The sequence below is a fragment of the Panthera tigris genome, chromosome B4, assembly GCF_018350195.1.
Source record: "Panthera tigris isolate Pti1 chromosome B4, P.tigris_Pti1_mat1.1, whole genome shotgun sequence".
NCBI lineage: Eukaryota > Metazoa > Chordata > Mammalia > Carnivora > Felidae > Panthera > Panthera tigris.
The window spans coordinates 80,430,953-80,455,173 of NC_056666.1; the positions used below are offsets into that span (position 1 = coordinate 80,430,953).

The 24,221-nt window shown below is 36.5% G+C and overlaps 1 protein-coding gene across 1 annotated transcript; it reads left to right on the plus strand.

The window, feature by feature from the left end:
- Positions 1-1,109: 1,109 nt before the first annotated feature.
- Positions 1,110-22,506, plus strand: LOC102961096 (olfactory receptor 9K2-like). Its single transcript, XM_007081562.2, has 5 exons — positions 1,110-1,168; positions 1,501-1,583; positions 17,757-17,939; positions 21,022-21,054; positions 21,532-22,506. Exons 3-5 carry the CDS (start codon positions 17,892-17,894, stop codon positions 22,504-22,506), a joined length of 1,056 nt encoding a protein of 351 aa, XP_007081624.2. The 5' UTR covers positions 1,110-1,168; positions 1,501-1,583; positions 17,757-17,891.
- The last annotated feature ends 1,715 nt before the right edge of the window (positions 22,507-24,221 follow it).

Genomic DNA, 24,221 nt, shown 5'->3' on the forward strand with positions numbered 1-24,221 from the left:
GCATGAATGGGGGAGGGTCAGAGAGAGGGAGACACGACTCCAGGCTCTGAGCTGTCAGCACAGAGCCCGACGCTGGGCTCAAACTCAGGGACCGCGAGATCATGACCTGAACCGAAGTCGGTCACTTAACCGACTGAGGCACCCAGGCGCCCCATAGTCCAGCACTTTCAAAGCCAACTGTGACATGCCCATTCTGAAACACATATTTCTGTTTCTGACACCCAGCAATTATTCTTGGGACTGACAAAAAAGAAAATCAAAATAAAAAACCTCCAAATTTTCCTAAAAAGAGAAAAATACCTTGTGACTTCTTACATTCAAAATCAAGTCAGAATTTTTGGATGATAGCTATTAGTTCCTCTCTAATTGCTTTAGGCAACTACCTGGACATATGGCCATCTGTGGAATAAATAGTAAATTAAATACCATTTACACATACCATATGTAGAAAGAGAAGTGAAAAGAAGACACATGGTACTATATATATTGGTGCTATATTATATATAAGAATAATAAAAGAAGGTAGCTTAAATCACCTTTAAAAATTCAACATTTTTCTTCTCCACTTTATAGCAACCTATTTCTCTTGATACTCAGAGTTAATAATCTCAATCTACTCCATAATCCACTTTTTTGGTCTAGTGGCATTTGGAATCTAAGTTTAATATGCATGTTAATTGTTACTTTTAAGTTGGACTGAAATGTATTATGTCTCTTGGTAGGAGTATTCCTCCAGTGGGTACTAAAATCTCTAAGCCAACAGATATTAGAGCCCTAAATATAGGAATCTGATATTTTTAAATGGGTCTTCAAGTATGAATGAGAGATACCACCCATATCTTTACTCCTTCTTCGTCAAAACAGTATATTCTGGTTGTCAGTGAACAACATTATGTGCTGGTCATATAATCAGAGAAAATAATTGCATAATGATGAATAGCTTGCTAGTTTTACAATGATTTGTTTCTCTGCTGAAAAATCAGTTCAACAGTTGGTTCCATTTTACGAAGCTATTTCTTTTGAGTAGACAAGGTACTTGAGAAGGTACTTGAGAAGACAAGGCCTCTGGAAGGCAATCCTGATTTTTTTTTTTTAGCCAATTTTTCATAGAAAACTCTCGAAGAAGCCACAGACATGTGTTAATGGGCCACCCATGTGACAGAAGCAGGTATGTTGGGAGAGTGATTAACCTGTTAACAGAAATTGCTTATGATTTCAGGCTCTGTTAGTTTTCCAGTTCCACTAATAAAATGTGTGATTTGGAGTACTGGAAAAGCCCACTTTATGATTCAGTTTAAAATGCCCAATTTAGGTGAGCAGCTCAGGTTCTAGGGTCGTCTATTGCATTATGAGCAGACATTCAGCCTCCACTAGAACTTTTTGAAAATCAGACATTTTCTAAAATAGTATTTGATTTTTGAGGAAGACAAAACTTAGCTTCAAAATGTAAGGTTCTTTTTATTTGAAATCTCATTGGGGTTTATTATTTGGCTTCATCAGGCATATTGATCTCCCATAAAAAGTTGAAGCTCCCTTGGACTTAATATACCAGAAGAGCTAAACAACAGAGCCTGGATCATGTGGTAAGCCTATTTAAAAAAATGTCTAAGTAGGTCAAGTGCTTTTTCTCAATACCTATTAGTAAAGATCAAGGGAACAGTCTGCTTTCAGCTAGAAAGGCCAGCAATACAGGTTTAATACTCTGTCCTACCTCAAGGGTACATCAATTCCAACCCCTTGTCATAATTTCGTTTGTAGGCATCTTGATTACCTTTCTCTTCCATGAGATATCACACTGATCCATTACATTGATCACATTAAACTGATTGGATGTAGTGAGAAAGAAGTAACAACTACTCCAGACTTATTGGTAAAACATTTGCATGGCAGAGGTTGGGAAATAAATCCAGCTAAAATTCAGAGGCTTTCTATCTCAGCGAAATTTCTAGGTTCTGGGGCATATCAAGATATCTCTTCTAAGTGAAAGATAAGTTGCTGCATCCAGCCCTTCTTTCTTTAATTTTAAGTTTATTTATTTTTCAGAGAGAGAGAGAGAGAATCCCAAGCAGACTCTGTCCTGTCAGTGCAAGGCCTGATGTGGGGTTCAAACTCGCAAACTGTGAGATCATGATCTGAGCCAAAATCTAAAGTCCGATGCTTAAATGACTGAGCTACCCAGGGGCCCTGCCTCTGGCCTCTCTTAAAGCCAAAAATAAGGCACAACATTTAGAGGGCCTTTTGGAATTTTGGAGACAGCTTAGTCCTCATTTAGGTTTGTTACACTGGCCCATTTATGGAGTGACCTGAAAAGCTGCTAGTTTTGGGTGGGGCCAGAAACAGGAGAAGGTTGGGAAACAGGTGCAGACTGCTTGTGGGATCACACGATCCAGCAGATCCAGTGATGCTTAAAAGGTCATGGCAGCTAGAGATTCTGCTTGGAGCCTTTGGTGGGTCCCTATAGATGAGTCACAGCATAGGTCTTTAGGATTTTGAAGAAAAGCCCTGCCATATTCTGCAGATAATTACTTTCCATTAGAGAAATAGCTCTTGGTCTGTTACTAGACCTCAGTGGAGACTAAACATTTGACAATAAAGCCCCAAAGTTACCATGCAATCTCAGCTGGCAATCATGAACTGGGTGTTTGTCTAATTCAAGAAGCCATATAGTTGGTGTGGACAGCATCTCTCCATCATCAAATGAAAGTGGTATATATGTGTTCAGGTTCAAGCGGGCCCTGAAGGCACAAGAAAGTAACCTGAAGAAGCGGCCAAACACCCATGCTCCCCATTCAGGCTACACTGCCCTCCTCTCCCAGCCTGTACCTCTGGCTTCATGGGGAGTTCTCTGTGATTAAATGACAGAGGAAAAGAAGTCTTGGGCCTGCTTTATAGATGTTTCTACATGATATGCAGGAACCACCTGAAAGTGGATGGCTGTAGTTCTACAGCCCCTTTCTGGGACATTCCTGAAGGACAGTGGTGAAGCAAAACCTTCTTAGTGGGCAGAACTTCAAACAGTGCATCTGTTTGTTCACTTTGCTTAGAAGGAGAAATGACCAGGCATGCAATTCTATACATATTCATGGACTATGTCCAATGGTATCATTTAATGGTAAGGCACTTGGAAGTTACATGATTGGAAAATTTGTGACTAGGAAATTTTGCAGGAAAGCATATAGATAGACCTTACTTGAGGGCAAAAATATGTGAGGATATTTGTGTTCCATGTGAATGCTCACCAAAGGATGACCTCAGCAGAAGATTTTAATAATTAAGTGGATAGGTTAGCCCATTCTGTGGATACCAGTCATCGTATTTTCCCAGACTTTCCCATCATTGCTCAGAGAGCTCAGGAACAAAGTGGCCATAGTAGCAGGGGTGGAGGTTATGCAGAATCTCAGCAGCATGGATTTGCATTCACCAAGGTACCAGCAGCCCAGTCTACCAGAAACAGAGACTAAGACTGAGTTCCCAAAATTGTCTGTTTCCCAGGGTGATCATCCAGCTAGCTACCTGGTGGCTGGTTGATTACACTGGGCTGCTTCCATCGTTGAAGGGGCAGAGTTTTGTCTTACTAGAATAGACAATCTACCTATGAATTTACCTTCCCTGAATGCAATGCTTCTGCTCACACTGCCATTCATGGAGAAAGAGAATGTGTTGTCCTCTACCATGGTCTTACATACAGCTTTGTATGTACAGTTTTGATCAATGAACTCTCTTCATAGCAAAGGGAGTATAGCAATATGCCCACACTCATGGAATTTTCTGGTATTACTATGTTTCCTACCACCCTAAAGCATTCCATGGTGGAATGGCTTTTTGAAGACCTAGTTCTATCACAAGCTAGGTGACAATACCTTGCAGGGCTGGGGCTAAGTTCTCCAGAAAGCTGTATATGCTCTGAGTCAGCATCCAATGAATGCTACTGTTTTCTTCTATAGCCAGGATTTATGGGTCCAGGAATCAATGGGTGAAAATGAGAGTGGCATCACTCATTATTACTCCAAAAAACCCTCTAGCAAGGTATTTGCTTACTGTTCCTGTGGTCAAATGATCTACTGGCATGGAGCTCTGCCATCAGTGGGCATCTTTGGGTTGCTGTGGCTTTGGAGCTTGGCAGAGGTTTGGTTGGGCCTCAGACTTCTATACCAGAAGAAGTCCATATTGTTGTCCTAAGGCGTTGGGCCTCCTGGAAGACTATAGATTTGCACCCAAGCATGTGCAGTTCATTCTTTCCTTCTGGCCTATGAGGTCCCTCAGCTGCAAGTCTTTGGTCTGATGCCCTTTTCCAAAGCCTAGCCTAACCACTGGGGAGAGGTCCTGCATGTTGCAATCCAGGAAACAGTTGGTCACACAGTGGAAAAAGCTCTATGGACTGTTCCATGTAGACAATCTATGTTTAATCTGAAAGGCTGAGATTCAAGTGGTATGCAAAATTTTTAATTGGGTAGCAGTGTCTGGCACTAACTCATTGTTTAGGAGTAAAGCTAGAGGGGTAGAGAAGGGAGAGGTCAACAGCCAAATGGGCTCCCGCCCTAAGTTTCTACCTGGCTACACAGCAGAACTAGAGACCAAACTTTCTGGGTAAGACTCTCAAAATGAATGAAAAGTAAAAGAGAAAGAAAAATGTGGGATGAGGGCAGTGGTTACAGTGAAATAAGCAAATAGAGGGGAGAAAGTTGTGTATTTTGCTGGTTAATTAAGTAAAGCTCTTCGTTTATAAGGAGAGGTTCAAACCATGAGTGAGAATCAAGAATTATCAGCCATAGAAAAGAGGTGAGCTGCATAAGAATGAGTAAAAATTTGTGAGACAGAAAATCCTTGAAATGTAAGGAACTATCTTTTTTTAATTTTATTTTTATTTATTTTTATTTTTTTATTTTACTTTTTAAAAATATACGAAATTTTGTCAAATTGGTTTCCATATAACACCCAGTGCTCATCCCAAAAGATGCCCTCTTCAATACCCATCACCCACCCATTCCTCCCTCCCACCCCCCATCAGCCCTCAGTTTGTTCTCATTTTTTAAGAGTGTCTTATGCTTTGGCTCTCTCCCACTCTAACCTTTCTCTCTCTCTTTTTTTTTCTTCCCCTCCCCCATGGGTTTCTGTTAAGTTTCTCAGGATCCACATAAGACTGAAACCATATGTTATCTGTCTTTCTCTGTATGGCTTATTTCACTTAGCATAATATTCTCCGGTTCCGTCCACGTTGCTACAAAGGGCCATATTTCATTCTTTCTCATTGCCACGTAGTACTCCATTGTGTATATAAACCACAATTTCTTTATCCATTCATCAGTTGATGGACATTTAGGCTCTTTCCATAACCTGGCTACTGTTGAGAGTGCTGCTATAAACACTGGGGTACAAGTGCCCCTATGCATCAGTACTCCTGTATCCCTTGGGTAAATTCCTAGCAGTGCTACTGCTGGGTCATAGGGTAGGCCTATTTTTAATTTTTTGAGGAACGTCCACACTGTTTTCCAGAGTGGCTGCACCAGTTTGCATTCCCACCAACAGTGCAAGAGGGTTTCTGTTTCTCCACATTGTAAGGAACTATCTTAAATTGCACAATCCAAGACCACACATTTAGTATCCCTTGTTTTCCAAAATTTCTATAAAAATAACAATGTCCTAACCTTAGATGCTAGGAAGACTACTAATATAATATTAGACCTGGTTCCTAGTAACTTTTGTAAAGATTGGTTGTAATTTTTTATTTTATTTTATTTTATTTTTCCTTAACCTTCCAGTAGGAAAATTTGGTTTTCTAACTATTGTTGCCAAAACAAATTGCCCGGTTTTATCTGTTTTTTTTTTTTTCTTTTTTTTCCCTAAGTATCACAGGGAATTCTTGCAGGAAAACAATTAAAATGTCTCTGGAGAGAGATGTTCCTGACAAGTGTACCCTAAAGTTTAGATGAATAATCTTAATTAAGTATTCTTGGCAAACGGTTTTTTTTTTTTAAATTAAACATCAGAAAGGTGCATAATGTATAGAACAATAGTAAGGGAAAAAAAGTCTTAGAATTATTTTGGGTTTCATATTATCAATGTTATTTTATTTTAACCCGAGATAAATGTCTGTCAAGGCACTATAGTCCAATTTCATGTAAACTTGCAAAGAGGCAGAAAATAGCAAGAGAAAAGGGCCACAAGGATATAAAATGTGCTATTCAAGTGTTTCATTTGTTAATAAAAAACATACTGAGTACCTATTTTAGGTAAGGTAGAGTTAGTAGATAGGCACATCATCCAGATACAGTCCAGATTGTAAGACTGATTTATAAAAATAAAACTCATGAACCTGGTTATCTGGAAACCTCCTTACCTATTGCTTCTTTCACATTAGAAAATAAGGCAAGCAGACTTTATGTACTGTTTTTTTTTTTTTTTTTTTTATTTCTCTAATTTTTCCTACCAGTCCGTTTGGGATCTGATAACTTGTTTCCAGTTACTGAATTAGTTAATTCACATTTTTGTCTTTTTCTTACAGTATTTTTTTATGCATGCTGTGTTAAATTCTTTTTGTCTTCAGAAAGATATATTTGCCCTTTCCTGAACTTGCTGTAACAGATGAATCTATGGGAGTGGGGCAGGGGGGAAAGCTGGTGGCTTAGGCTGGTTAACTTATTTTAATAGAACTTTAAATAAAGGCCAGAATTTTTCCAGCCAAAACATAGTACATATTCCTCTTTTTTCTAATATTTTGTAATGTCATGTTTAGCACGATTTGGGCCATTTAAAAGAATTCTCCACGCAGTTTCCAGGAAAATATTTCCTTTCCAAGATATGGCAGGTAGAGTTTAAAGGAGTCTCCATGATTCCTAATTCTTGCTGTCCATGTTCTCGTACAATCTCATCTCCACAAGGCTAGGCAGACTCCATAACTTGCTTCCAGTCAATACAATATGACAAAGATGATGTGATATTGCTCTCATGATTATGTTGTGTGCTATAAAACTCTTGCTAACAAACTTGCTGTGGAGTCTCTCTCTCCATTGTTATAAATAAGCCACCAGGAATTTGATAGCCATTAAAAATGTGATTCTGCCAACAATTTTGAAGTGGACCTACCCCCAGTCAAACCTTCAGATCATGATTCAGGCTTCATGATGGCTTGATTGTAGCTTTGCAGAACTCCCAGCTAGACAGTGCCCAGGTTTCTCAGTTAAGAAATTGTGAGATAATTTGTGTTTTAAGGTGTTAAGATTGTGGTAATTTGTTATGCAGCATGGAAAACTATTATACAAGGTCTTCCTTCTGTTCATAAATGATGTCTTTTTAAGAAATCTGGTTCAGATCCTGAAAGCTTTCCAATATTTTTCCTTTGGACTCCCTAGTTATTGGCCATCTGATACACAAAAGTTATTATTTTTCCATTTAGTGAATGATATTCCTTCTATGGTAAACTCTCATTAACATTATGAGTTTGTATTTGTTTTTCATTAAAATTTTTTTTGTCACATCTCAGAGTCCAACTAACTTTCCTACACCTCACAAAATTCCTACATTACTCCTTGTTTTCGTGTGGATTTAGAGATGATTATTCTAGTCTTCTAATTACATTGAGGGCTTGAGCCCTGGGTAATGATACATACACTTGCTTTTTAAGTTATTGTTTTTAGAAGGTGTGTGGAAGGATTTTTTATTTGGGGAACATGATTTTTCGGAAAGAAACTAGACTTGAAAAAGCATTTATTTCCTTTGTCACTTCAGCTAGATTTAAAAAAGTCAATTAGCAAATGTGTGCTAACTAGCATAGACTCTTCCTTTAATTCTTAAATCAATAAAACATTTCCTCACTTATAAGTTGCTCCTAAAGAGCAACTTTAGGGAGAACAGCATACTCTTGCCTAATGTAAAGCCCCTATATTTTGATCAAAAGCAGATTCAATCTCTTTACCAAGGGAAGGGAACATTGTCATCTTTTTTATTTTTCTTTGGGTGACATTCATTCCCCTTGTAGTTCAGTGGAAAGTCTCTCTTTGATGCCTTGCAAAAATATGTTTAATTACCTCGTTTAAAGTCATCATTGTCTTTTTTTTGGTATAAAATAGTTGGAAGAATGTAAACAGGTAACAGAACAAGGAAAACATGAATAATTACCACTGTGCTTCTTTTCTTCAGTTGTTCATAAGGCCATCATTGCTATACTATTGATGATTATCTGTGGTGTGCTTCATTAACAAACAACATCAAAAGTTCAGTGGTTAAACCTTAATTATTTCTCCTTCCCAACACATGTCAAATGCAGGTTGGCTAAAGACTCTGCTCCACAAGATGCTCTTTCTGGGATCCGAGTGAATATCATTTAAGATAACATCAGTAGTGGGGCGCCTAGGTGGTTCAGTTAGTTGACGTCTGTCTATTGATTTTGGCCCAGGTTGGATCTCAAGATTCATGAGATCGAGGCCCATGTCAGTCTCCATGCTGCCAGTGAAGATCCTGCTTGGAATTCTCTCTCCCTCTCTCTCTGCCCCTCCCCTGCTCGTGAGCTCTGTCTGTCTCTCTCTCTCTCAAAAGAAATAAATAAACTTAAAAAAAGGATATGATCAGTAACAATCAGGAGGAAGTTAAGGTGCAATACAATGTAGAGGCTACTATATACTCCCACTTGTAAGTAGCATAGCTTTTCTACTTATATTTCATGGTCCCAAGTAGTCAAGTAGACATATTTATAATCTTGAATATGAGGAAATAAAAGTATACTAAGCGTCAGACAGGAAAATATGCTAATTTTTAATGACAATTTTCAACTCCACTTAATACTTCGCTCTGTGATATTGGGGATCGATGCTGAAAAACTACACCACCCAGTCTCCTTTGCTGTCAGGTTTCCTGATAGACACTGACAATAAGAGGCACTGCAGAAAAAGTAGAAAGTGGGAGAAAACAATCAGATTTATTTTTTCCAGTATTTGGTCTTGGTGTCTGTCTGATGGCCCTAGCAGCGGAAGTTGACCTCCCAAAAGCAATTGGCTCCAGGGTTTTTCAGAACCAGATACATCGTGGCCTTCAGATGCATAAGCAGGTGTAGGAAGCGCCTGTCCTCAGGTTTCTCCTCTGAGTTCCCAGAAACCAAAGCATCCCTACATCACACCCTCATAGGTAAGAAGCACAACCCCAGGCAGTGGCTGCTCTGAGTACCTGAGGTCTGGGAATCCACCTCATTCCCCAGAAGAGGCAATCCAAGGGCCAGGCAGAAGCAGCAATGTTTTTTGTGACCTAGCCTCAGGAGCCATACATTTCCTTTTATTTAAACCACATCCCTGAAAGGGTAGTTATTATCTCTGCATTACCTCAGTGTTCTTTTGTTTGCTTGTTTTTGCCTCTTGTCTTGCTCCCTTTACAACCTAAATAGCAAGTTCCTTGTGTGGAATTCTCCCTGGTGATATTTGCCTTTTCCTTTCCTGATTGTAATCAGTATGGAGAAGAAAGAAATAGCGAGGAATAGCAGAAGCAGCTACCGTACATGGTATTTATATATCCTGCCTCCATTACCTATTCTATTTTCCCTTTGGCAATGGCCCAGACTTGAGAAAAGTATATTTAGTTACTGACTGGAGAGACACAAAAACTCATTACTAAGGGTTTTGAATTTATAATGATTTTGCCTGCATTAAATTTCAAAAAGCTTCTTTTCCTTTATAAACAAAAGGGTTTTTTAAAGTGTTTATTTATTTTTGAGAGAGAGAGAGAGTGACAAAGCATGAATGGGAGAGGGGCAGGGAGACAGAAGAGGAGACACAGAATCCCAAGCAGGCTCCAGGCTCTGAGCTGTCAGCACAGAGTCCAACGCGGGGCTCGAGTTCCCTAACTGTAAGATCATGACCTGAGCTGAAGTCGGAGGTTTAACCCACTGAGCCGCCCATGCGCCCCCAATTTCAGTAAGTTTTAATGAAGAGACCACTGAGTGTCTTCACTGAGTGGATTTCCCTGAGCTTCTTGATTGAGTCTGTGGGTTGATGGTATAGCATTTTAGAAAATTCTTTGCAGTATTTGCTTTGAATATTACTTCTGCCTTATATTCTCTCTCTTATACTTCTGCGATGCTAACTTACATGTATATTAGAACTATTGGCTGTGCCCCACATGTACCTTACCCACCATATTTTTCTTTTCTTTGTTTTATTTTGGGCATTTATTATTTACCTGTCTTCCAATTTATGTTGCCAGCCTTCAAATGTTATTAAAATGATTTACTACATTCTTACATTTAGATGTTTTATTGTTTAATTCTGCTAAGCTGATTGATTCTTTTATATAGGTTTCAAATATCTATTGAAATTTCCATATTTTAATCATTTTATTAATTTCTTTCTATTTCCTTGAACATACCATCGATAATAAACATATGATCTTAATATCCTAATTATAATATCTATATCATTTATTACTTCTCCTATTGGTTTTTATTGGTCTTATAACTCTATATTTTTACTTGATTATTTATTCATGTTGAATGCCAAACATTGTTTTAAAGAATTCTTGTATGTTTCTGATGTTACTGTTTCCTTTGATATGAAGATAGAGGTGAGGCTGACTGACTTAATCCAAACAGGAATTATGTTGAATTGAAGCTGGATTTATGTAGATAGATCCAACCTATTTCTGGATCACTCTTATATCTAGTGTGTGGCTCTCCAAAGATTCTAATTAATGCTTTGAAGTGGGATGGATGCCTTTTGGCACACAGAATTTGCATACATATATATCAGAAACATAAATATCAGCTGTTTAGGACTCCTGCTCTATTCATCTTCAAAATTTGGCAAATATCTTGAGGAAGAAACTGCTGGATTAGTTTAACTCATTAGTCTTAAATGCCAGACAACTTTAGAGGCTGGCACAGGTCTATAGTAGTAAAATTAGCCATCTGTTTGAGGTTCTCAATTTTTCGTTCCAATTATACTGGACTTCCCAAAGTGTTTTTGATTTGTTTGACCCACAAAAGTGGTCCTCTACCAAGGTTAAGCCCAAATTCTCATATTTGACCAAAAGTTGGATGTAGCAAATGATCCCAGTGAGTAGACATTAGTTCCTTCTGTGAAAGTTTCTTTTCTTTCTGGAATTTTAATGTCTCTAGTCCACATTGCTTCTGCAGAAATCTGTCATCTTTGAAATGAACAAATCAGGAGACTATAGATGTTGGAGAGGCTGTGGAGAGATGGGAACCCTCTTGCACTGTTGGTGGGAATGCAAACTGGTGCAGCCATTCTGGAAAACAGTGTGGAGGTTCCTCAAAAAATTAAAAATAGAGCTACCCTATGACCAGCAATAGCACTGCTAGGAATCTACCCAAGGGATACAGGAGTGCTGTTGCATAGGGGCACTTGTACCCCAATGTTTATAGCAGCACTTTCAACAATAGCCAAATTATGGAAAGCCTAAATGTCCATCAACTGATGAATGGATAAAGAAATTGTGGTTTATATACACAATGGAATACTACGTAGCAATGAGAAAGAATGAAATATGGCCTTTTGTAGCAACGTGGATGGAACTGGAGAGTGTTATGCTAAGTGAAATAAGTCATACAGAGAAAGATAGATACCATATGTTCTCACTCTTATGTGGATCCTGAGAAACTTAACAGAAGACCATGGGGGAGAAGGGGAAAAAAAATGTTACAGAGAGGGAAGGAGGCAAATAAGAGACTCTTAAAAACTGAGAATAAACTGAGGGTTGAAGGGGGGTGGGAGGGAGGGGAAAGTGGGTGATGGGCATTGAGGAGGACACCTGTTGGGATGAGCACTGGGTGTTGTATGGAAACCAATTTGACAATAAATTTCCTATTAAAAAATTATTTTAATAAAAAAAATACATAAAATAAAATTTCCCCTGTCTCACATCTGGCTTTCTTCTGAAATGCCTACCCTATTTCTGCCACAACTTTAGGGGGCCACCAGAAACAGAGGCAAGAAACATATATTTATAAGCTTTTTTCCCCATTCAGTTCCATAATTGTGCATGGCCAATATCACTAATAATCAGTTGCTTCTGGTATCAAACCCTAGCAAGTATTCCATCCTTCTCTGCTGTTTTCAAAGTCCATGTGAAGAGGTTCTACCAATACCTAAAAAGAGAAAAAAGTTTTGTTAGTTTAGTATTTGAATTTAGACATTTTCTAAAATTATCTGTTCACACATGGAATGTAAGTTCAGTGAAAATAGGGGCTTTAATTTGTTCAACATGTTATTCCCAAAGCCTGGAGCACTCTCTATATGCTACCAAATGGTGCTCAATTGTATTTGTCAAATAAATAGATAAATAAATAAATAAATAAATAAGTTTATTTAACTATAGAATCATGTTAATCATCCTTCATTAATATACTTAGAAATTTTCTTGAAGAGTTTCATGGTTTTGTTAATGTAACACAGTAAGTCATGTTTGCTATTTATAAGGTAATGCTTTTTATATTTAAACTGGATAGGTTATTGATAGTTCATTTTAATTACCTTTTTTAATTCAATCTGATTTTTGTCTTTAGTTTTTTGTTTTTAATAACTATTGCATATTGTTCATCATAGTTTAACATAAGATTTTTCTATGTATATCTTTGCCTACTTATCTGTCATCTATTTATCATTTTTCTATTATATACCCATAATCTATTATCTGTTTTTATAATTATATTTTGCTTATTGACTTTATTCTTCTCAGTAGTTATCTGTGTTTTTTCTTCCTTTCCATTGCTTATTTTCTCTAACTGTGGTATACTATGCTTCCACATTTTAAACTTTCCATTGTTTTTTGTCCTCATCTATTAAATTATTTCCTGCCATTTAAAAACATTCTGAGTTTGGGGGAAACTTCTTTATGTGTATTCTGTTAATCACAGATTTGAAATGATGCAATGTCATTTGCATCATTTGCATTATTCATCTGACTTGTGATTCTATTTTAGTTGATATCTTTCTATAACTTTCTTTTATAATCAAGCTTTAAATTTTTTCTTATTTCCCTTTACTTTTTAGTATTATTACCATGATTAGATTGCTCTTTATTGAACAGTTTTATATTTATTTTTTAAGTTAACCTTGTGTGTGCATGTGTGTGTGTTTTAAGATATCAAACTTGCCAGCAATCTTTCAAACTTTCTTCTGGATTCGTGATTATTTTGGAAGTAGCTTTTCCTTTATTTTCCTCTGTTTCTTGTTTGTTTTCTTTTAAAATTTCTTTTCTCTTATTCTCCTTTCTTTTCTCTCTTTCTTTCCTCCCCCATTTTTTCTTTATTTTTTGAGTGTGTTGGATGATAGTTATTTTCCGTATAATTTTTCTTCCATTTTTATCTGTTCCTTCTTAAATTTTTTCTTCCTGTCTTCCAATATTCCTAATAATGTTTTATTGTCTAGATGTAGCGAAGTTGATTTATCTATAGACTTGCTGAAGGACATCTTCGTAGTTTCCTAAATTTTAACAATTGTGAATATAGCTGCTATAAACATTTGTGGGCAGACATTGTGTAGACCTAAATTTTCAACTCCTTTGGGTTGACTCCTTTGCTGACCATATTATAAGAGTATTTAATTTTGTAAGAAATCGCCAAATTTTCTTTCAAAGTGGCTGTCCCATTTTGTATTTCTACCAGCAATGAATGAGAATTACTGTTGCTTCATATTCTCACCAGCATTTGGTGTTGCCATTGTTCTATATTTTGTTTATTTATTTATTTTTTGAAACAGCTCACTACTCTTGTAAGGCAATGTGTTGTATACAGTTCCCATTACTACTTTTGTGTGTGACTTATTCTAAAATGCCTTCTGCCTGTTTGATCATCTGAATTTAAAGGAATCAGTAAAAAAAATGGACTTATCCACAAGGTGTATGCCCAACATTTTTCCCAAAAGAGCTTTGTATGTGTGTGTCATATATATCAAAATCCAATGAGCCACCACCACTGCTCACCACACAAAAGGCACTCCTTTTACATTTTCTTTTATTTATTTTATTTTTTTATTTTTTGGGACAGAGAGAGACAGAGCATGAATGGGGGAGGGGCAGAGAGAGAGGGAGACACAGAATCGGAAACAGGCTCCAGGCTCCGAGCCATCAGCCCAGAGCCTGACGCGGGGCTCGAACTCACAGACCGCGATATCGTGACCTGGCTGAAGTCGGACGCTCAACCGACTGCGCCACCCAGGTGCCCCTACATTTTCTTTTAAAAGTGTGGATGTATAGGGTAGCTTGGGTGGCTCAGTAGGTTGAGCGTCAGATTCTTGGTTTGGCTCAGGTTGTGGTTGCAGGGTTGTGGGATCAAGCCCGGCGTCAGGCTTCATATTGAGCATGGAACCTGCTTAGGATTCTCTCTCTCTCTCCCTCCCTCTACCCCTCTGCTCCTCCCCCCCCCTTTAAAAAAATAAAATAAAACAAAAGTGTGGATGAATCTTTTGAAGATGCATGATTATGTAGTAAAACATCATTCTGATTATTTCACACATCAAAACTTATGGGGATAGAAAAATAGCTGTGAATTTCCTTATTCCCAGCCTCCCCCCCCTCCCCCTCGCAGTACAAAAATTAAATAAACAAAAATCCTCTTCCTGAGATGGCTGTGATTTTTCTCCATCTGGATTATTTCAAGGTTTCATTTTTTTCTGTATTTTGAATATGGATAGTTGTGATTTTTTAGGTATGTATCCTGTTTGATGTTCTCTAATCTTCTATATCTGTGTTTTGGTTTCTGTCATTAATTTTGAAAAGTTCTACTGCCAGAAAACATGAATAGACACTTCTCTAAAGAAGACATCCGGATGGCCAACAGGCACATGAAAAGATATTCAACGTCGCTCCTTATCAGGGAAATATAAATCAAAACCACTCTCAGATATCACCTCATGCCAGTCAGAGTGGCCAAAATGAACAAATCAGGAGACTATAGATGCTGGAGAGGATGTGGAGAAACGGGAACCCTCTTGCACTGTTGGTGGGAATGCAAATTGGTGCAGCCGCTCTGGAAAGCAGTGTGGAGGTTCCTCAGAAAATTAAAAATAGACCTACCCTATGACCCAGCAATAGCACTGCTAGGAATTTACCCAAGGGCTACAGGAGTGCTGATGCATAGGGGCACTTGTACCCCAATGTTTATAGCAGCACTCTCAACAATAGCCATTATGGAAAGAGCCTAAATGTCCATCAACTGATGAATGGATAAAGAAATTGTGGTTTATATACACAATGGAATACTACGTGGCAATGAGAAAGAATGAAATATGGCCTTTTGTAGCAACATGGATGGAACTGGAGAGTGTGATGTTAAGTGAAATAAGCCATACAGAGAAAGACAGATACCATATGGTTTCACTCTTATGTGGATCCTGAGAAACTTAACAGAAACCCATGGGGGAGGGGAAGGGAAAAAAAAAAAAAGAGGTTAGAGTGGGAGAGAGCCAAAGCATAGGAGACTGTTAAAAACTGAGAACAAACTGAGGGTTGATGGGGGGTGGGAGGGAGGGGGGGTGGGTGATGGGTATTGAGGAGGGCACCTTTTGGGATGAGCACTGGGTGTTGTATGGAAACCAATTTGACAATAAATTTCATATATTGAAAAATAAATAAATAAATAAAATAATAATAAAAAAAAAAGTTCTACTGCCATTATTTCTTCAGATGTTCCTTTTTCTCATTTCCCTTTTCTCCTCCCAGTATTCCAATTAAGTATTTGTTACACTTTTTCAGATTGTCACATAATTCTTGGATGCCATGCTCTGTTAAGTTTTTCTCTTTTTTTCTTTGCATTTAAGCTTGGTAAGTTTCTATTGAGCAGTCTTCAGGAATCACTGATTCCTTCCTCTAAGTTGTTCAGTCTACTAGTGTGCCTATCAAAGGCATTCTTCATTTCAGTTACAATGTTTTTGATATCTAGCATTTCTTTTGATTCTTTCTTACATCTTCTCTTTGTCCACTTATATTAGTCATCTGTTATTGCATGCTACTTTTTCCTTTAGAGCCCTTACTGTATTAATCATCATTATTTTCAGTTCCCTGTTAGATATGTCCACCATCTGATTCTGTTACTTGCTTTGGGCTTTTTCTTCCTTTTGTTACACATAGTAATTTTTTTTGTTGTTGTTGAAAGCAGAACACCTTGTATAGACAATAGAAACTGATGTAAATAGGCCATTAGTGTGAAGATTTATGAAACTCTTGCTAGGATAATCTTTTTAGGATGTGTTTAATATTTTCTGTGTTGCTGAAGCTCTAGGTACTTCTGGAAAAGTAGTATCTTCTAATGTCTTTGTTTTTGTCTTGTCTCTTGACTCTGAACTCTTATATGTATTCTTTCTCAGAGAGAAAAGGACTCTACAGCTATAATACACTGTATTATGTTATATATTGTGTGGTGGTAGTTGTGGCAAGGGGTAGTGTTCTGTAATATTATGGTTATACCTCAATATTTTAGGCCTGTGTCCGTAAGCTGTGATTTTCCCAACTGTTTCCCCAGTGATGTCAACTGACTAAGCCACCCAGACCCCCCTCCTTTTTAACTCAATCTTAAGTTTGGTTTGTTTCTATTATTATGTATTCAAGTTTAAAATCTTTCCCTCCTGATTTGTTTCCTCTTTGTCAAGAATTATAGTAATTCACTGCTTATTGTACAATCTCTGAAAATAGTTGTTCATATTTTTTTTTCCAGAATTTAGTTTTTTGTCACAGAAGGCAAATCTTGTGGGAATGCTTCTTACATGACTAGATGTGGAAACATCTTAAATTCATTATTTTCAAACATTAAATGACATTTACATTTGTAATGTAAGCACACATTTCAGTGAGAGTTTACTATTCTTTATATATTGACATATTTTATTTGTTTATATTCTGTTTAAAACTTTTGAAGTGAAATTTATGAGACTGACTTACCTATAATTTTTATATTAGTTTCTATATAAGACTCATGACAGACTCATAAATATAGGTTGGAAATATTGCCTTTATGATCACTCTTGGGTTTGTAAGAATGGTCTTGTTTCTTTTATTTATTTATTTATTTTTATTTTTTATTTTAAAAATATATTTAATATGAAATTTATTGTCAAATTGGTTTCCATACAACACCTAGTGCTCATCCCAACAAGTGCCCTCCTCAATGCCCATCACGCACTTTCCCCTCCTTCTCTTGAACATTAATAATAATAGTGAAGCCAATTACAAAAGAGTCATTTTTCACTTGAAGATTATTAATAAAAATTTAATTTCTTTAGTAAATATTTTAAAATCTATGTTTCTCCTTTATACATCATTTGATCTATTTAAATTTTTTTATTTAAAAAATTAATTTTTGGTAAAAATATTGTTTATTATACAGTTGAATCCCTGAGCAGAGGTTGGGAGCATAGAACTCCCATGTAGCCAGAAATCTGCATATAATTCTTGACTCCCTAAAGTTGAAACTGCTAATATCTTACTGACAACCAGAAGACTTACTGATAACATAAACAGTTGACTAACATATATTTTGTGTGTTATATGATTTTATGCTGTTTTCTTACAATTAAGTAAGCTAGAGAAGAGAAAATGTTATTAAGAAAATCATAAGGAAGGGACAATACATTTACAGCACTGTACTGTATTTATTGAAAAAGATCTGTGTTGAAGTGGACCCATGCAGTTCAAGTCCATGTTGTTCAGGGATGAACTGTGTATATATTTTAAATATCAGGAGTACCTGTCTATAGTGCTATCCCCTTTTCATTCCTGATACTTGTGATTTGATGTTGCTGTTTTTCCATTGTTATATTGGTTAGGGTTTTATACATCTTACTGGTCTTCCTGAGAATCAATGTTAAGCCATGTGATCATCTCACACCTGTCAGAATGGCTAAAATCAAAAACAAGAAACAAGCTCGAGTGAGGATGCAGTTCTCCATGAAGGAAACTTCATGCACTGTTGGTGGGAATGCAAACTGGTGCAGCCACTATGGAAAACGGTATGGAGTTTCCTCAAAAAGTTAAAAACAGAACTACCCTGTGATCTGGTATGCACACTACTGGGTATTTACCCCAAAAATACAAAAACGCTGATTCAAAGGGATACACACACCCCCGTGTCTATTGCAGCATTATTGCCAATAGCCAAATTATGGAGGTGGCCCAAGTGTCCATTGATAAATGAATGGAAGAGAATATGTGGTCTAAGTATACAATGGAATATTATCCAGCCATAAAAAAGAATGAAATCTTGCCATTTGCAACGACATAGATGGAGCTAGAGAATATAATGTTAAGCGAGATAACTTAGAGAAAGACAAATACCATATGATTTCAGTCATATGTGGAATTTAAGGAACAAAACTAAATAGCAAAGGAAAAAGGAGGCAGAGACACAGAGAGAGAGAGAAACAAAGAAATCAACTCTTAACCATAGAGAACAAACTGATGGTTACCAGACGGGAGGAGGAGAGGTGACTGGGGAGATGGGGGAAATAAAAGAAGGGGATTAAAGAGTACACTTATCATGATAAGCATTGAATAAAGTATACAATTGAAGAATCACTATATTATACACCTGTGACTAATATGACATGTATGTTCACTATACCAAAATTAAAATTAAAAACTTAATAAAACATACAAAAATAGCCAGTAGAAAAAAATGTTAAGCCATGTGAATATCCTATATTATCCTTATTTTTTCTATTTCATGAATTTTTATCTGCATTATTTACTTTCATTTTTTTTGTTTTGACTTGTTTTCTATTTCACTATGTTAAAATAGAAGATTAATCTAGTTGTTCCTGCTTTTCTTGCTTATAGTACCTACTTACAGTGTTTTTCATATATCTCTTTAAGTACTTCTTTTCCTGTATTGCAGAAGTTTAGACATAGCAAACTGTACTATTTCAAAGTCAAAATTTAACTTGACTTGTTTTTGATCCATTGACTTTTAGCTAATTACCTAATTATTATTTATTTCTATATTAACCTGAGCATCATCAAAGAACATACCCTGTATGATTTCAATCGTTGAATCTGTGGAGGGTTTCTTTATGTCCCATCACAATAGTGAATGACAGTAAGTGTTCTTATGTATTTTGAGCACTAGCGTGTTTTTATTGCTAATGCCATTGTGGGAAGTTTAAGGAATTGGATGCTTGTACATTTTATAGATTAGATAGTCAAACTCTACCTTGTGTGCTTTCTAGTTGGAGATGTTGGAGAGTTCAAATATCTCCTGTTACTATAGTTCTTGGCACAGATTTTGTTCTATCGATGAGGTCCACACACACTCAGAATTGGAAAGGGCAAAGTGAGCTGAGGATCAACTTTCTGGTCCGTTTGACATTTTATACCAAGGAAATTTCATCTTAGAAAGGTTGTGAATACATGTGGGCTATTTTCCAAGCAGTATTGAGACCCCACCTTCCTAGTGAAGCTATTTTAATGGATGAGGAAGCAGTGACATCTTTTTGCTTTCATTTATCTGGTCCCTGGACCACAGTTAAGGTTATGCATTTTTAAAATTGTATCTCTAATGGTAGCCTATCTTTGTGAATTTTACTATGTGCTCTTAGGGTCATTATAAGAGTGTCACCCTGAAGTTCCTCCAGTCTTTCCAAGTTTCACAGGCCTCAATTCACCTTAATTAATCATTTCCTGTTTAAAATACTTAAACTGTTTACTTCTCCTACACTTACAAAACTTCTACTAATACAACGTTATAGTATGGAAGAGCTCTGGGCCTATATGTTTTGCTATCTACACACTAAAAAAGTTCCAGATAATTCTAGAAATAATTTTTAAATAAAAAAGAGATTTTCTAAAAATAGAATTATAATTAACTTATGGAAATATTCAGGGAAAATGGCATCCAAACAATATTAGTTACATTAAATAGAGTATTATGTCTCTGGTTTTATTGTACTCCTTAGTCACATATGATTATTAAGGATTTTTAAATACAGATCATGATCTTTTATACATATTCTTACTAAGAATTTAAAAAATATTTTTTTAATATTATCATTCCTTCCACTATATTTTCAAACTATTTAGTATTTACACATAAGAAAGCTTAGATTAGCAAAACTTTATCTGATTTTGTGACTTCGAGGGCATTTGTCATATCATGAAATACATTGACATCAGGAAATACAGGTAAATCATTATGTGGAGTTAATTTCTACCTTTTTTTAAAGCATAGCAAATATAACTTATGATGATTTAATATATTCATTTGTTTTAAACTTACATATCACAAACATTTAAATCTGTTTTTTTATGTTTATAAGTATGCTAGGATAATTATCAGAACATTTTTCTTTATCAATGAAGAAAATAAAGTCCAGAGAAAGCCCTCAAAGGATACACGCAACCAGAGAAGGAAAGCTCCTTATGTTTGGGCTATTATTAGATTATTTGCTTATGTCTGAGGTTACTGCAGTCCTCATGGACAACAGCCCTTGAGCCTGCACTTCTGTCCCCATAAATGACTTTATGATTGCTCCTCTCCCAATGGAATCCATCACAGAGGATGAGCAAAACCTCAATGTGGAAAACTCCTGAAGAAAGGTATCAGAAGTAAAGTAAGTACTATTGATATTTTACTGAGGGATCATGGACTCTGGAGACCCAAGGTTGTTATGGTCCTCAAATATCCACGGTTATCCCATTGTCCTTATATTAAGATATATAAGGCATAATAGAATACAAGAAAGGAACTCTCCTTCATATATATATTCCTTAAGGCTGTTGGCCCTGACTGAAGAGTGAGAGCCCTTGAATTGATGCAGCTTTGATAAAAAGTTATTCATTGTCATGTGAAGTTTGGAATCTTTATCAGCTTCTTTCTCTGCTTCAAAGAAAATGGCTAATATGTAATATATGAAATCACAGAACTACTAATGGAAATAAAATATATACAATGAGGCAATAAAATGCATTTGTTTGGGAAGAATATCCTTGACCTGAGATTTGGAAAGAGCTTTAGAAATGCTATCTAGGCTTACTGATTGCTTTGATGTTATTAATTTTAACATACCGATAACTAATCACTTTTTATTCTATTTTCAGAGTTGGCACAGTAATAATGGAATTCAAATAGAGGTAAAAGAAGGCAAAAATATTTCTAAATATGTTTGTTACTGTTTTTAATGATTCAGACACTGATAGGCAATCATGATGGCTATGGCACTATCATACAGATTATATGTATTCTTTGTATTTTAGATTATATTCTTATTTTAGGTAAAGATAATTATTTAATGATAAATACATTAGGAATAGAAACTCAAAACGTGACAAACATTGGACAATATATTAAATTACTTCCTTGGTAAATACTCAGCAAAATTATGATCTAAAATACAATAAACTTTAACTTCTTTCACTGCTTAATAGAATAACAGTCTTATGGACTTAGTATTATATAGTTCAAATTCCTGATTCCTTATGACGTTAACATGGTTTTATATGCAATATTTAATTAAGATATAACTAATTTAGTCTACACTTAAGAAAGTGTTTGTGTTACTAGAAACAAAGCCCAGATTTCATTTGTTTGTTCTTCCTTGTGCTTTTCAGCAGGTTTCTGCCATGAGTGACAGGGGAACAAACAATCACTCGGAAGTGACTGACTTCATCCTTGTAGGCTTCAGGGTCCGCTCTGAGCTCCACATTCTCCTCTTCCTGATCTTTCTGCTTGTGTATGCCATGATCCTTCTAGGGAATGTTGGGATGATGACCATTATTATGACCGATCCCCGGCTGAACACACCCATGTATTTCTTCCTAGGCAACCTGTCCTTCATTGATCTCTTCTATTCGTCTGTTATTGCACCCAAGGCCATGATCAACTTCTGGTCTGAGAGCAAGTCAATCTCCTTTGCAGGTTGTGTGACCCAGCTCTTTCTCTTTGCCCTATTCATTGTGGCAGAGGGATTTCTCCTGGCAGCCATGGCCTATGACCGCTTCATTGCCATCTGCAACCCACTCCTCTACTCTGTCCAGATGACAGCACATCTCTGCACGCAGTTGGTGGCTGGTTCCTATATTTGTGGCTGCTTTAGCTCAATTCTTTTGACCAGCGTGACATTTACTTTGTCCTTTTGTGCTTCCCGAGCCATCGACCACTTTTACTGTGATTACCGTCCACTTCAAAGGATTTCTTGTTCTGATATCTACTTTCTTAAGGTGGTTTCTTTTTTCTTATGCAGCATTATTATTTTGCCTACCATAATTGTCATTATTGTGTCCTATATGTATATTGTGTCCACGGTTTTAAAGATAAGATCCACTGAGGGACGTAAGAAAGCGTTTTCCACTTGCAGCTCACACCTGGGAGTCGTGAGTGTGCTGTATGGTGCCGTGATTTTTATGTATTTCATCCCTGATAGATTTCCTGAGCTGAGTAAAGTGGCCTCATTATGTTACACCCTAGTCACTCCCATGCTGAATCCTTTGATTTACTCCCTGAGAAACAAAGATGTCAAAGAAGCTTTGAGAAAGATTCTAGGGAAAAAAATACTTTTATTTAATTCTATCTTAACAGTGACATAACTGAAAGACATGGGTATTATGACAGTCTAGGGAGGCATTGACACAAAGAATGCACCAATGATTCTGAAATATTTAATTTTAGAAAGTTTATTTATTTAAATCCCTTGTACTTATAGCTGAAGAATACATTTGGTCTATATTTTGCCTAGCTGTTGATTTTGGGATGGAATGGCTTTCTCCATACTTCATCTTCATTTGAGTAAAGACAATGATTGCCACGTAATTTGATTTTAAGGAAAATATATTCCAAGGGATTTTTTTCCAAGGGAAAAATATTTTCCAAGGGAAAATAGAACTAAACTGCCATATGTTAGTCCAGTGAAAAAGACATTTATGGAAAATACAAAGAAAGTGTAGTTTCTAAAGGTGAGTGGTTCTATGGTCAAAGAACTCTTCCTAAGCACATTTTAAAGCAAATAGCATTAAGCCAAGTGAAATAAATAGCTTTCTGTGCAAATGGAGAAAATAACTTGATGGTGAACTTCATGTGGTTTGTAAGTGATTTGTAACACACAAGACAAAGAGTGAAGCATGAGACTTAAAGGGAAATTCATGGAAATCATACAGACCTATATGTCAGGCCAAGGAAGCTGACCTTTATTCTGTAGACGGGGGTAAGCATTGGGGATTTTTAGAAAGACAGTATTGTATTCAAATTGTCATTATACGAAAATCATACTGGTAGATTTGAGGAAGATAAGTACTCTTTGGGAGAAAGACGGTAATCCCAAAAAGTGTGTGGTCATCCAAGAGGTTATGGTGGCTCTAATGGAGGGAGTCTTATTAGGGACAGCGAAGAAAGAGATGACCTTTAGAATGGAAGGTTAAGTAAGCTGAATACTGATTGCTGGTTGATCACATGAGAATGACCTAGAAGTGAGTAATGATGCTAATGTTTGAGCATCTGTGCTGGAGAAATGCTACCTCATAATGAGGAAGGAAATATAAGGGTAAGAATAGTTCATTGGGAAGAGTTAAGAAAATAAGCTCAGGTGTCAGACAGAGCTTTCAAATTCTGTCTTTGCCCCCTGCAGCTTCAGGTAAGTTACATAGTATCTCCACATTGTTATTTCTTCCTGAAAAATGGGGTGTATAAGAGAATCTCCACCATAGAGTCACTTGAATGATTGAATTATGTAAATTTCATATGTTTGTTAAATCCACATCAGATTTGTCTTTTCCTCCTGCTCTCAACACTATTCATGTTACGTCTGAGAGAGGAAGACACTTTCTCTGCCCCTTTCTCTTTACTCTGTGCCATGAAGTGTCCCCAGCTCTCCAAGTGTATCTGCTTTCATTTCCATACACAGAGATTGAGAAAAGTTTACTAGTTATTTCAGTCTTTACCTTTCTCTCTGTAGAAAATTAAAGGAAAAGACTGTAAAATGACCAAAAAGGCAACAGAAGCCCCAATTATTTTTTTCTAATTAGTGTTTTTTTGTAATGTATATTTTAGCTAGCCAACATATAAGGCAATATTGGTTTCAGGAGTAGAATTCAGTGACTCATCATTTACATACAACACCCAGTGCTCATCACAAGGGCCCTCCTTAATGCCCATCACCCATCTAGCCCATCCCCCAATTAAATGCAAAATAGAATCTAACCATCAAATGCTGTATCTAGCCATCTCTATACCCATGTCTTTCTCTAGGTATCCTCTTTATAATTTAACATATGCATCTCTTACACCCAGATTTAAAAAAAATGCAGAT